This window comes from Maylandia zebra, linkage group LG23 (assembly GCF_041146795.1).
Source record: "Maylandia zebra isolate NMK-2024a linkage group LG23, Mzebra_GT3a, whole genome shotgun sequence".
NCBI lineage: Eukaryota > Metazoa > Chordata > Actinopteri > Cichliformes > Cichlidae > Maylandia > Maylandia zebra.
Window position 1 is genome coordinate 9,621,016 of NC_135188.1, and position 13,178 is coordinate 9,634,193.

The 13,178-nt window shown below is 40.3% G+C and overlaps 1 protein-coding gene across 2 annotated transcripts in view; it reads left to right on the forward strand.

Moving 5' to 3' along the window:
- The first annotated feature begins 626 nt into the window (after positions 1-626).
- Positions 627-13,178, forward strand: part of prdm5 (PR domain containing 5) — a 43,092-nt gene continuing 30,540 nt past the window's right edge. The window contains exons 1-10 of one of the 2 annotated variants that reach the window (XR_013095625.1): positions 627-910; positions 1,624-1,707; positions 4,149-4,271; positions 6,806-6,971; positions 7,098-7,275; positions 8,061-8,153; positions 8,276-8,397; positions 9,085-9,164; positions 12,547-12,631; positions 12,728-12,885. Coding sequence is in view for 1 of the 2 variants with exons in the window: in XM_004557085.3 (XP_004557142.1) it covers positions 812-910; positions 1,624-1,707; positions 4,149-4,271; positions 6,806-6,971; positions 7,098-7,275; positions 8,061-8,153; positions 8,276-8,397; positions 9,085-9,164; positions 12,547-12,631; positions 12,728-12,885 (1,188 nt within the window). In the remaining variant the exon portion in view is untranslated. The remainder of the gene's footprint in view (positions 911-1,623; positions 1,708-4,148; positions 4,272-6,805; positions 6,972-7,097; positions 7,276-8,060; positions 8,154-8,275; positions 8,398-9,084; positions 9,165-12,546; positions 12,632-12,727; positions 12,886-13,178) is intronic. The other variant, XM_004557085.3, reaches the window with a different exon arrangement.

The following is a 13,178-nucleotide window of genomic DNA, read 5'->3' on the forward strand; positions in this document are numbered from 1 at the left end:
AAGATTCAAATAATGAGGTCAGTGTATGTATAAGTAATCCCTGAGAGCACAAAGCTCAAGCTTCAGTCTGCTCTTTCAGCGGTTGTTCTGGTCTTAGCTCTGATGATCTCAAAGAGAGTAGATATCACTCAAATTATTTAGGCGCATGAGTCCTACCCACCAGCTTTTCAAACCTTTTTCTTGCTAGTAATAGCCAATCAACAAAGTTGGCTCAAAGGTAAAACAGCTTGTACGATCTGAGGGACTGCACCAAGTATTGGTGTCAGATAACCACCGATTACTTTAACCTGGGAATCATGAAAAACTACTGTTGTAATGTATAAGAATAAACATATAAATGTGGAAATGAGCATAAGATGTCCACTTAGAGTTAAAAATTTGCAGAACATTAAATAAAAGTATGGAAACTTTTATCTATTCCTAAAGCTAAAAGATTCATTAAACTAATCCATGAGCTCTTAATGGAGCCTTTCATTAAGTGAGCTGTCTTTATTAAATAATGTCATTACTTTCATTTCTGTAGCTCCTCTGATACTCCTGCACAACCATCGTCAGACTGGGTAAGCTGGGAGTGCAGGCTGAATGAAACAGGCAGCAGCGTGTTGCTCGACAGAAAAGGTAGCTTCTGGTTACAAACTTTGGACCAATCAGGGCGCTGCTTCGCTTTCCTGCAGCAGGAGCAACAGAAGTTCAACCTGGACCCCTTCACGAAGAAACTATCTGCTCTAAATTCATACTGACAATGCCTTTTCACTTCCGCTGACATATCTGATAGCCAACTAATTGTCACCGAAGGAAACATTTCCGAGCGATGACAATGTTGGGCATGTATGTGCCAGACAGATTTTCCCTGAAGTCGTCAAAGGTCCAGGATGGAATCGGTCTATACACGGCGAGGCGAGTCAAAAAGGTTTGTAGTTTCTGACTCGGGCAACTTTGTAACCAGGTTTACACGCGAGAAAAGTTTCGTGTTGCTTTTTAAGAGACTCCCAGAGGTGTAGATACTTTTTTCTGTTCGCCTTTTCCCACTGATAGTCGCTGTCAAAATCTCAGCCAGAAGCCAAGGCGTCTGTGACGTGAAGTGCCACGTAGCTACAGTAACTGCGGCTGTTTCTCCGGGTTCACTTCACGTATTCCTGCCTGCAAAGAAGGCTCGTTCCGCGGATAGACATCCATGTTAAATCCAACGTAAAGATTTTAACTGTTCACGCCAATTAACTTATACATTCACATTCATGTCCCCCCACCCTTTGTTGCCATATATGCAGAAAAGGAGGTGGGAATGTTGCGGAGGATGAGTGGGTTGAAGTGTCTGTACTGGGGATGTTTGGTCATTTAAATGTGTGGTAAAAGTTGCAGAGTGTGAACATGAATACAACAAGAAGAGCGGCACAATTTGACCACGCCCCCTGGGAAGTCAAAAGGAAAAATGTCCGTACTGAGGGACACATGTACATGTCACATTAAACAGTAGGCGGGCCCACCATCCACCCAACACTCATCAGTGCAGAAATCATGTCCTCTGGGGTGTATTATTATGGTTTAATGTCATTCATTTTTGGCTGCCACTGTTTTCTTTAAAGGCATCGTGTTTGACAAGTGATCCCTCTGTTTGTGTTAAAGGGAGAAAAGTTTGGCCCCTTTGCTGGTGAGAAAAAGCTGCCCAGTGAGTTGGATGAAAGCTCGGACACCAGGCTGATGTGGGAGGTGAATGCGCTTCTTTTTTAAAAATTTAAAACCTCAGGGAATGGAAATGCTGAATCTTCAGCCAGTTTGACAGACATCCTTCAGACCAAGTAGTTTTAACTCCAGAGTTCCCACGACTGCACCTCTGATAGCAAAAACCAAACATGTAAAATGCTGTAACGTACCCGAATCTTTCCAATTACTACAAAAGTGTTATTTCTGTGATGCTGCATAACACGACAGCTATAGCTACAAGCTATATTTCAGAATAAAATCTTATGTTTAATAAGAATTTAACAGATACCGCAATCCAATACCCTGTTCAAGATTAATCCGGTATTTCTCTGCATTTTGGCCTGTGATTTTTAACCATAATAATCAGGGTGTTGTGGTGTCTTGTTGTCATGTTTAAAATGTCTGTAAGAAGTCAGTGTTGGTCTTGTCACATGGTTTCATTTAAATTTCTGTTCAAAGTCCAAAGAGATACATTTGTCAAAAAATGTCACCACCCCTGACAATAAATAGTACCCAATCCTGCAGTCTCACAATGTCAAAGCATCATTCCAAAAAATCTTTCACTGGATTGGGATCAACTCCAAGTGTTAACCACATTGGGCCAAGACCAGTCTTTGGTGAAAATTTCATTCAAATCCATTTCTAACTGGATGAGTAATCTTGCAGTACTGTGCAAACATCTATAGCCAGCCCTCATTTCCTTATCCTTTGCTAGGAAATTTGGAAATGGGTGTAACAGTTTATTGAAACATGTGCAAACATACAAGGAAATACAGTATAAATAACAGTATATATTGCATATATACATTTTGTAAGTCAATATTTGTTATGCCTGCCCTCATTCATCATCACAGTCAGCACTCTCTGATTCATGACTGATAGTGTTGCACATCTTTTTAATCCAGTTATGCTTTTACTGTATTGAAAGTGTGTTTGGGATCACTGTCACGTGAAAAAATCAAGCTGTTGCCAATCACACTTAACAGATGGTACTGATGGTGTCAAAATCCATCAATTTTGACAAGATTCCCAATGCCACTGGGTGAAATGCAGCTCCAAACCATGACAGCCTCCATCCCGTTTTACAGATGGATGCAGACGCTCAGTGTTGTTCCTCTCTACTGACCTCCATAAATACTGATGATGATTTGAACCAAAAATTACAGGTTTGGATGCAGGTCTTGTGTAACTTGGCATACCTCAGTTTTTTCTCCCTGGTTCCCTTTACTAAGAATGGCTTCCTGACAGCCACGGTTCCACTGTGACCATTTCTGGTGATGCTTCAGTGAACAGTAGATGGATCAACTGAAGGGCCAGAGGCACCTCTCAGGTCCTTTGTCAGGTCTTTGCTGGATTTTTTTCTATTTCTTAAAGTCATTACTTTCAGATATTGCTTGTCTGATGCCTAACATGTCTTCTTTTATTCTCCACTTGTCCTATTTCCACATATTTTTTAAGGAAACACTGCAACCCATGCCAAGTTTTCAGCTAATAGCTCTTTGAGAGCTATTATTTGGTCCATAAAAACAATTTTATGTCTTTCAAACTGTGTTATATTTGGCTTTTCCCGCATAGATTCAACTAAAGCGCCTAAAGATGTAATTTAAACTTGGTTCTTTGCTTCTTTTAGTTATGTTGTAAGCTTTGTGCCTGTTTATGCTTGAATGAGTCAGTGTTTTAATGCTGACCAAACCAAACTAAACCAAAACATTCCTTTAAAAATGGTCACATACAAGGACTGGACTGAAAATGAGTGAAAAAGCAGCCAATGTTCAGATAAAAAGTTCAGAAAGTCTGTAGAACTATTTCTCAAGACCACTTTAAAGAATTACAAGAAAGTCTGGATCACTGGAAGCTAAATTTATAGAAAGGTGACTCAAGACCTTTTGCACAGTACTGTATAAAAAAGGAGACAAACTGAACCAATCAAATAACCGCTCTGGTGGAAGCAGCTAGTCAACTGTATTAAGACCAGTTTAACCATAAACAGCTGCAGCGGAGAAAACAGACACATAACAACTTTAAGAAACATGTTTTTGTGTAGCATTAATACAACTAAACACAGTAAATATTCTTATAAAAACCTGTATGACAATTCAATGCAAAAAAGCCCCAGATCAGTCCTTTATCACACGATGCAGCTGCTTGTGGGTCTGTCTGAGTACATTCTTGTTTTTTCTGTGATAAAGGAAACATTTAATTACGTTGCAGACAAATGAACCATAATGCCTGACTGAAAGTCAGTCTTATCTCGTCTTGTGTAGAAACGCTGTGATGTAGTTATCTGTAGCTGCCACACTGGTGTTCATATGTAAGGCCAGCACGCTTTGATGTACAGAAGACGAACCTTCAAAGAAGGCAATGAGAGCAGAAGAAGAAGAAAAAGAATCAGTTGTTCTCATCTGACAGCTCATGTCGTTGCTGTTTCTTTTTTTCCCCCTCTCTAGGTCCGTGGCAGTAAAGGAGATGTTCTGTATATTCTGGATGCGAGCAATCCCCGCTATGCCAACTGGCTGCGGTTTGTCCATCAGGCGCCTTCACAGGAGCAGAAGAACTTGGCAGCCATTCAGGTACATTTCCACTCTGCAGACAATGAATCCCTCAGACCTTCCTGAAAGAAAGAAAATGATAAATATTACAGACATCTGTCAAACCTCCAAACCCGAAGTTCGAAATTATGTAAATTATTTCAAATTTGATCTCAGAAAATACGGAAATCTTATTTTCTTCTGGAAAAAACCTTGAAAACAAGATCGAAATGACAGGCTTTTTTCAGCAGCTATTTATTGTTTTTGTTGTGTGAAAAATCACAGATGTGCATGCGAGATAAAGTAGTTGCAAAAGAGCAACGTTAGTAGAAAAAGCACGGGTAAGAAAAAAGTCTGGAGACCTACAAGCTGAACTGAAATGGAATACTGCTTGAAAATTGATTGTTTTTCTAATGATTAAAGGTTTAAGGCAAAAAGGGAAATTTCTGCCAAAAAAATTCAGAGTTCATTTATATTGCAAAACAAATTACTTTGGCTCGAAGTCTCTTTGTTGCCAGATGTTTAAACTGTTAAAGGCTGTTATTAACGTAAAAAGGACATTAAGTTGGAGAAAGAGAGAAGTGTATTTGTTTCTTTTCTCTGTTTTTATCCTTGGTGTCCTTAGGATTTATACATTTTTCTGGATTTTGTTGAGGGAATATTTTGCAGCTGCAAAATTCCTTTTCTTAATTTATTTCCAAGACCAGCTTTTATAAAGTTATTATATTGACAAATAATGTGTTAACTACAGTTATGCGGGAAATGAGAATCGGAAAATATGCAGAATTTTCCAAACGCACAATGTCGATTTTCACAGTCTTGTGAATACAGTACAGTGGATATGGGAAAGTTCAGCTTCTGCGCTTCTATGTGAAAGATGAAAAGAGGTTATCCGCTCATCTTGGGAGAAAAATGAAAGTCCAAGGAAGAGAAGATGAACATTTGAGGTCTGAGGGCCAAGTTGCTGCCATTAATAGTTGAATACACGGAGTGATCGGTCTTTTAAAGGTCACACATGTGAGTTAAATCTCTGTGTTTCATCAACGGTGACATTTATTGTGTAGCTTTCATCCTCTTAATCGTTATTTATGTATATTTAGGGTCCCATAGTTAAAAACCAAATGACAGTTTGATTTTATTAACATGACCTTTAAGGCAGGGAAGTGAATGACAATATTTTTAAGAGTTTCACCGTTTGACCTGTGGCCTCAATCAAGCATTAACAGACTGCTGTCAGGGTGTAATAAGTTCAGCTAGCCTTACCGCAGAAGGTTAAAACTGTTAGCAACTGACTTTAATTTTTAATTTTTTAATTTTTAATTTTTAATTTTTAATTTTTAATTTTTAATTTTTAATTTTTAATTTTTTTTTGTCCCGTTTGGATCTTTAGCCATCAGAATTGTTGTCTTAAGGCCAAGAAAGATGCCAAGCGGATTTATTTTACCAAGTGGATCATCATGGCCTTGCCATATTGGTCCATTTGATTGACCTTTATTATAATTATGAATTTATTTTATTTTCGGTTGCTACAAACGGGACAGACATGACTGGGGGATAGGACAGGGAGAAAGAATGAAAGAAAGAGAGGGAGAGAAAGCAAACCAAAGGGGAGAAGAGACGGTGAGAAAGGGGGGAAGAAAGAAAGAAAAACAAACAAAACACCTGGATCACCTGTATGGAGAAAAAAAAAACAGAAGAGAAAGCAAACCAAAAAAAGAGCAACATAATAAAAAAAGCAGCACCATCACAATAAACTAGCTAGCAGTAGATAACAGTAGATACTAAATATTAAACGATATTATGCAGCACGCAAGATAAACAGCGCACAATGTGCTTTGAGGCAGCAGCCAAGAAAGCTGTAGTCCGCGTCTGTGAACACCCGTCTGTACACCTGTGTGCATACCTGTGTGGATCAGCATGCTTGTATTCCAAAGGTTTCTCCATGTAACGATCTGCTAGGGAGTGTGGGGAGCCATAGCCCCGTCCACCAGGGTATGAAGCTCCCCCGCTGACCCCAGTAGGCACCCCCACACTCTGGAACCCACCAGGGCAAGGGGGCCCAGGCCCATCCGGACCGGGGCCCGCAGCAGCAGCACCGCCCAGCCCCACAGAGTCCGGGGCAGCCCACCTGACTCCACCCCAGAGAAAACTGCACCCACCCCATCATCCAACCATCTCCCAAACTACACAAGACAATAGACACCCAGGTTGAGTTCATTCTCCACCTCTCCTATATCTCTCCCCCCACCTGCAGAGTGAGCTCCTGTAGTGAGGAGACCACCTGCAAAGATATAACAACCTCCCCACCAGTTAGAGAGCCCCCTAGTTGGGCCGATGCACCAGAGGTCCCCTGCACCCACCCGCCCACTGCTCCGGCGACACAACAGCCAGGACCCAAGCCCCCAAGGCCCGGCCAGCACCCCAGACCAGGGGGCGGAGCACCCCCAGACCCCCAAGCCTCCACGCCCGTCCCGGACCCCCCCAGGGGCAGCCAGGCTTAATTTTTTATTTTTACATTGTTAAATATATCGAGTCACGTTCAGCCAATGTTCAGGCTGTGTTTGTGTTTTTTTTAGGACGGGGAGAACATCTTCTACCTGGCTGTGGATGACATAGAGACAGACACGGAGCTCCTGATAGGCTACCTGGACAGTGATATGGAAGAGGAGGAAGAAGAAGAGGAAGAGGATATTAAAGATGAAGATGAGAACAGTAAAGAGGCCAAGCACCTTGTAGAAATGGGTACAGTGGAATGTTTTAGTTTGCCTTCTTATGTATACACATTTACAGGTGATCAGTTTATAGCACACACATAAAAAAAAAAACTTGCCCTACAGTATGTCGTACTGTGTTCATTAACCTTAATAGAACTAGTAATAAAGAAGGAGGACCACCCCTGCTTGCTGTGTGAGAGCAGTTTTCCGAGTGAAGAGATCCTGGCTGCCCACCTCCAGAGTCTGCACCAGAGGCCCAGCACAGAGGAGAAGGAGTTCAAATGCAGGAACTGTGGCAAAAAGTTTCCCATCAAACAGGCTCTGCAGCGCCAGTGGGTTTACTCTTTCATTACTTCTAGTGTAGTTTTATTTCATGCTCAACGTTTCTCTGATCTCTGAGAAGTCTGAAGTTTGAAGAGATGCTAAATCAATCCAGGGAACTGATTAGATTATGTGTTAGATAGATAAAAGTTTGGCCCAATTTTTGATTTCGAGTCGAGGATGAAGTATGTGTATCACTTTGACCCCACAAAACATTAATATGGCATAAAGCAACAGTTTATACGCTATTATTTGACACAATCTAACACAAACATATAATAACATCAAGTAAATACATTTGATCACATTGCACAAAACACTGGCCAATATTTAAAGCCATAATCAGGTAAAATTAATGTCATATTTCATCTTTGGCCCAAAACTGAATTAGCAACAGTCTTTGGTGCCTGGCTATTACAAGTCTTTACAAAATATTTAACATTAGTCTGGGCAGGCATAGAGACCTAGAGGCTTGAACGTGAGTGGTTAGTGGAGGCATTCATTCTAGTTTTACCTTTTGAAATAGATATGCTAACTGCTCTCCCTTCTTTTAACTCTTAATGCTAATTTAAGCTAAATGGGTGCTAGCTTTAGCTTTATTTTGCAGTATTTGAATGAAGAGTCTGTTTCAAAAAATGTTTAAATTCAGTTTTTTTTTAAAATTTACTTAAAAGAAGAAAATAATTTGACTTTTTTCAGTGGAAAATCTTTTAATAATGTTACGCTGATGTTTTTCTGCTCTTGATTATTTGTGGTAGTCATCCTGGACTTGTTTTTATTTTCAATCCTCCCCCAGTGTTTTGCATTGTTCTGAGTCACTAGACCCATCAGCTGACTCCAAAGCCCATCAGTGCTCCCTGTGCCATTACACATTCGGCTCAGAGTCCAGGTAACATGCATCATCCAAACCATAGTACAGGACAGTGTAAAGCATGCAGTTGCACCACTGTTACTCTGTAACTCATAACTCTTCCTCTTCTCCTTTCGTCTTTGATATCTCTGTGTGTGCAGTTTTGAACAACATAAGGAAGCCTGTAAAGGAGATGCCAGGTTTATATGTAAAGCCGAGAGCTGCGGCAAAAGATTTAAGAGCAAAGACGCTCTGAAGAAGCATAAAGGAAATGTTCACACAGGTTGGCACCTCTGTCTCTCTCTGTTTCGCAGTGTTTCTCTGTGATGTTCACTGCCTCGTTCTCTCTGTTGTACACATGCGTAGCACTTTCATGTAATAAAGATAATCGTCCATTAGCAGCCTCAGCACTCAAGGAACTGCAGTTAGAGTGCATGACCTCGATCAGTTAAAATCTCTGCGATGTTAAGACACATCTCTAATTACTTGTGTTCCATAATTGCTGACCTGTGTGTGCTGGGGCAGCTCACTCTTTCAGATAATTGGACTTCCATAGCTATTTATGATGGGATGTAGGGCAGTGGGAATCTGTGCAGCCTTACATATCAACCCGAGATTAAGACATTAATCTGAGAGGCTGATGGAGCTGAGATCTGCGCCTTTATGTTTTTTCCCAGTGCAGTCAGAACTAAGTGGTGTGTGTGTGTGTGTGAATGTGTGGGCGAAGGGGGAAGTGGATCAGACGCAACAGATGTGGGTCATGTAATTCAGACGGGGATAAAGGGAGGGTGTCACTGGTCCCAAAATGGTGGGATCACTGGGGCTATGAGTAAGGGAGTTCAATGACAAATAAAACATTTGGTGTTTTTCTTTAACCACGTAATGATGTGTTAGTGTACCAAAATTGTTGTTCATTGCTAACAGCTCTGTACGTGGAGTTTTGTAATGCACTTTGTTTGTTTCTTTATAGGGAGTGCACGACGGAAACTCACATGCACCATATGCAACAGAAAATGCTCCTCTTCCCTGAATTTACAAGAACACAGGAAGGTGAGCTTCTCTAACATCTTCTGTACAGCTCAGTTTATCCCAGGCGGATACTTTGCATTGGATCTGAGAGGATTTGCTCAGCTTACGCAGTTTTGCATGATCCATTTTTACAGCGATGTCTCTTTGGTGCCGTTTCTCGCTCTACAGTGGTATCCGTCAATCTCCACTGTTTCTGTAACCCAGTCTAACCTCTTAATCTTGCGTCTGCTTCACATGCTTTAGGGTTCATTTATTCCCTCTTTACGATCAGGTTTAAACTTATTTGGGATGACAGAGCAGAGAGAGGACGGCGGTTTCTTTTTCACTAGCTCATCCCACAGGTCTGTTGAAATTGACGAGGCTCTGCTTGCCGAGCACAAGGTTTTAACAGGGTCCCCTTTCTCACTGATGGATTACAGATTTGAATTTAGCTGTTTAAATAGTTCTTTAAAACATTTTTATACAGCTAAAATTAATTTTATTGCTGTGTATATAAACCCTTTTTCAGTACATGATTTTTCTATGTCTAACACATGCGATTAGACAAGTTTTTCCAAGCTACATTCCTCTGTTGAGTAGGCTAATGGGTCATCCAAAGATGTATTTTCTTTGCAATTACATTCTATTAAATTAATTGCATTAACTAGTTATTAATAATGTAGCTGACATGATTGAGGGGTTAACGTTTGCTATGACAATGCCAAGATAAACACTAGAGAATGGTATTTATGTAAAAAAAGTAAATGCGTGGTCACACTACAGCTATTTGGCTTTCGCTTATATTCTCTTCTATTTATGTGTAAATGCTGCAGTAAGAGCAGATGTGGCTGAATGTCTTGATTTGCCAGATGGGCTTTAAGGCATGTAAAACATGGTGCACAATATTTGTAAAGACATTAGATATTATCATTTTATTTTTTATTCCAGCCTGTTTTGCTACATTTTTAAACATTTTTATCGTCAAACTATAGACTGTATATAAAAAATGGACACAGCCACTGTGACATTACCCATTAGCTGTGAAGCTCTGTTTTGAAACTTTGATTTTGGCACTTTGGATTCTTCTATGCTGTTCTTGTTTTTTGTGAACATATTTTAACCAGATGGTGATGTGTTAAATTATTAGCTAATGCTAGCATGTCTGGTTATTAAAGTGATCCCTGGTACTTAGTATAATTAGACAAACGCGTTCAGGATCACATAGTTTGTGATGTTTGCTGACGACATAGTGATCTGTAGTGAGAGTATGGACCATGTGGAAGAGAGCCTGCGGCAGATGGCCCCGCCCCTCCCTGAGCCTGGTTCTGCTGGAGGTTTCTTCCTGTTAAAAGGGAGTTTTTCCTTCCCACTATCGCCAAAGTTCTTGCTCATAGGGGGTTGCATGATTGTTGGATTTTTCTCTGTATGTCTACCTTACAATATGAAGTGCCCTGAGGTGACTGTTGTTGTGATTTAGCGCTATAAAAATAAAACTGAAAAAAATTGAATTGAATTGAATTGAGGTGGTGGTATGCACTGGAGAAAAGAAGAAGGAAAGTCAGTAGAAGTGAGACAGAATAAATGTGTGTGAATGAGAGAGAGACAGTTTGAATGGTGAAGTTGCAAGGAGTAGACATAGTGAATGTGGATGAGTCAAATACCTGGGGTCAACCATCCACAGCAATGGTCAGCGCACGAGGGGGAAGAGTGTCCAGCCGAGGTGCAGCAGGTGGAAACGAGTGCCAGGGGTCATTTGTTACATCACCCCTTTGTTTACAAGATGATAGTGAGATCTGCTGCGATGTATCATAGCAGATTAAAATGCATATATGCAAATATCAATTTGGGGAAACTATCCGTTGAGACCAAAAAGGTTATACTCATGCTGGCCATGTTAACATGGGAATCTATGACTGTTCTAGTTTGTGTCCCTTCTGCATTAGCATAATGTGAACCAGCCTCGGACTGCAAGAAAACTCAAAACAAAACAATCTCAACTGCTCAAAACAATCTCTTACCAGATGGTCTTATACGCCAGCACAAGTTGAACCTGTTTAAGCATCTTTGCTGAGCTCAGTCATATTCAATTGAAGAAAAAGATGCCTTTTTTTTTCATTCTTTACACGCCGGTCAAGCCAGATCTTGATTTGCAGAGAAAAGTCTGAGGCATAAAATAAGCCTGCTGCTGTCAGCAATATCAAGCTGCTTTAATATTTTCAGTTGAAGACCATGTGCTTTTTTTGTGTAAGGGTCATGTTGTATGACTAGGCAAACTGCTCTCTATCCAGTTGTATGCATTTTATATATAATAGTAAGTCAAAGGTGTTAAGGAAAAACTATAATATCTTAGTCTACTGTTTTTTGTGCTAATTATCCCTTCATTTTAGTCTTGAGAACCTATTTTGTACAGCACTTTTCAGTGATGTTGGTTAATAAATTAGTTTGCAAGTTGTCTCAAATAATTTGTCTTATTAGAAGTCATTCATTAATTATCCCAGTTGGTGATTGTGAAATGTAATTTTCTGCTGTCAACATCTATCATCCAGATTAATCAGCTGACATTGTTCCATCCCTGTCCACTCATTCATCAGCAAGCTTCTTCCAAACCGTGCAACTGTTGTAAAGTCACCTGGAAGTGACACAGTTCTGCAGAGAATCATTTAACCTACTTCACCTGTCTATGCATCGGTATTCTCCAGTTTCAGATCTCCAAGGGGTTTTAAAATAGGAGTGTGTGATATTCCTGTGTGGCCTCTGGATCTGTCTGTGTACCAGTTTTACATCTTCTATTATAGTAAATGTGTTTTCTAATCGCACACTGTTGTCTGAAAGTAAAGTAAAGATGTTTCTATAAATTTAGGCCACAACCACATGGGGTTTATATAAATTACCTATTTTTTTTTTACAGTAAGAATCAAGTCCCATTAAAAGTGTTATTTTAAATATGTCACATTTCTGACAAAAATCTGACATGTTCTTATAGCTTCAATCAAAGCCAATGGGCATTTAGTATTATTCTTACAGAAGAGAAATCAAACTTTCCATACTGATAATTTGGCTCCAAAGCAGCTTAAAAACTGCCTTTATCATCATTTAGCTGAACAAGGTTTTGCAGAAGCAGCTGACAAGAGGAGCTGCGTTACATTAGCATATGCTATTGTAGCTGTACGCCGGGGAGCTATTGAATATGCAATTACTGGAACTGTGCTGTGAAGCAGAAAAGGGATTGAAAGTTTTCATCACTTTAATTGCTTTTCCGTCTGTAGACATCAGTCTAATGAAAGCGGACAAGATTTAGTTTCAGTTGACCATCGCACACTGAGATCCTTGAACTTTCGCAGCTCATTTCCCCTGAATTTTTTCAGTGGTCAGCAAGAACAAAACTTCAAATGCTCTCGCTCTGTTTTTTGCTCTTGTACCGTAGATACACGAAATATTTGAATGCCACGCTTGTGACAAAAAGTTCATCTCTACGAATCAACTGAAACGCCACATGATAACACACTCGGGTAAGACGATGACGCTGCAACGATGAGCTGACCTTTTTGCTTCATGCGTTCTCTCTGCTTCTCGGAGATAATCTCTGTTAATCTGTCACTGATCAGAGAAGCGACCGTACACCTGTGAGATCTGCAGTCGGTCATTCAAGCGTTTGGACCAGGTGACGGCTCATAAGATCATCCACAGCGAGGACAAACCGTACAAATGTAAGCTGTGTGGGAAGGAGTTTGCACACCGGAATGTCTACAAGAATCACAAGAAGGTGAGCAAGTGTATAAGATGTGAAGATCCACTTTAGATTTTTATGTTCTATAATTAGGTAAATTATGTTAACTATACCACTGTATCCAGACGATCGGTGCTTTCAAAGAGGAGATACTCCTTAAAAGTCAGTGTCACTTCAAAGCTAGAATTATTAGTGAAGCTGTGATCAATCAGGGTCTCGTTGGTTGCTGTTATCTGTGGGGTCTCTGGGCATTTCCACCCTTGAGGTTCCCTGTGTTTACTTTTGGGATTGAGCTGTCACTCAGACAGATATGTGGGGGGGGGGGGGAC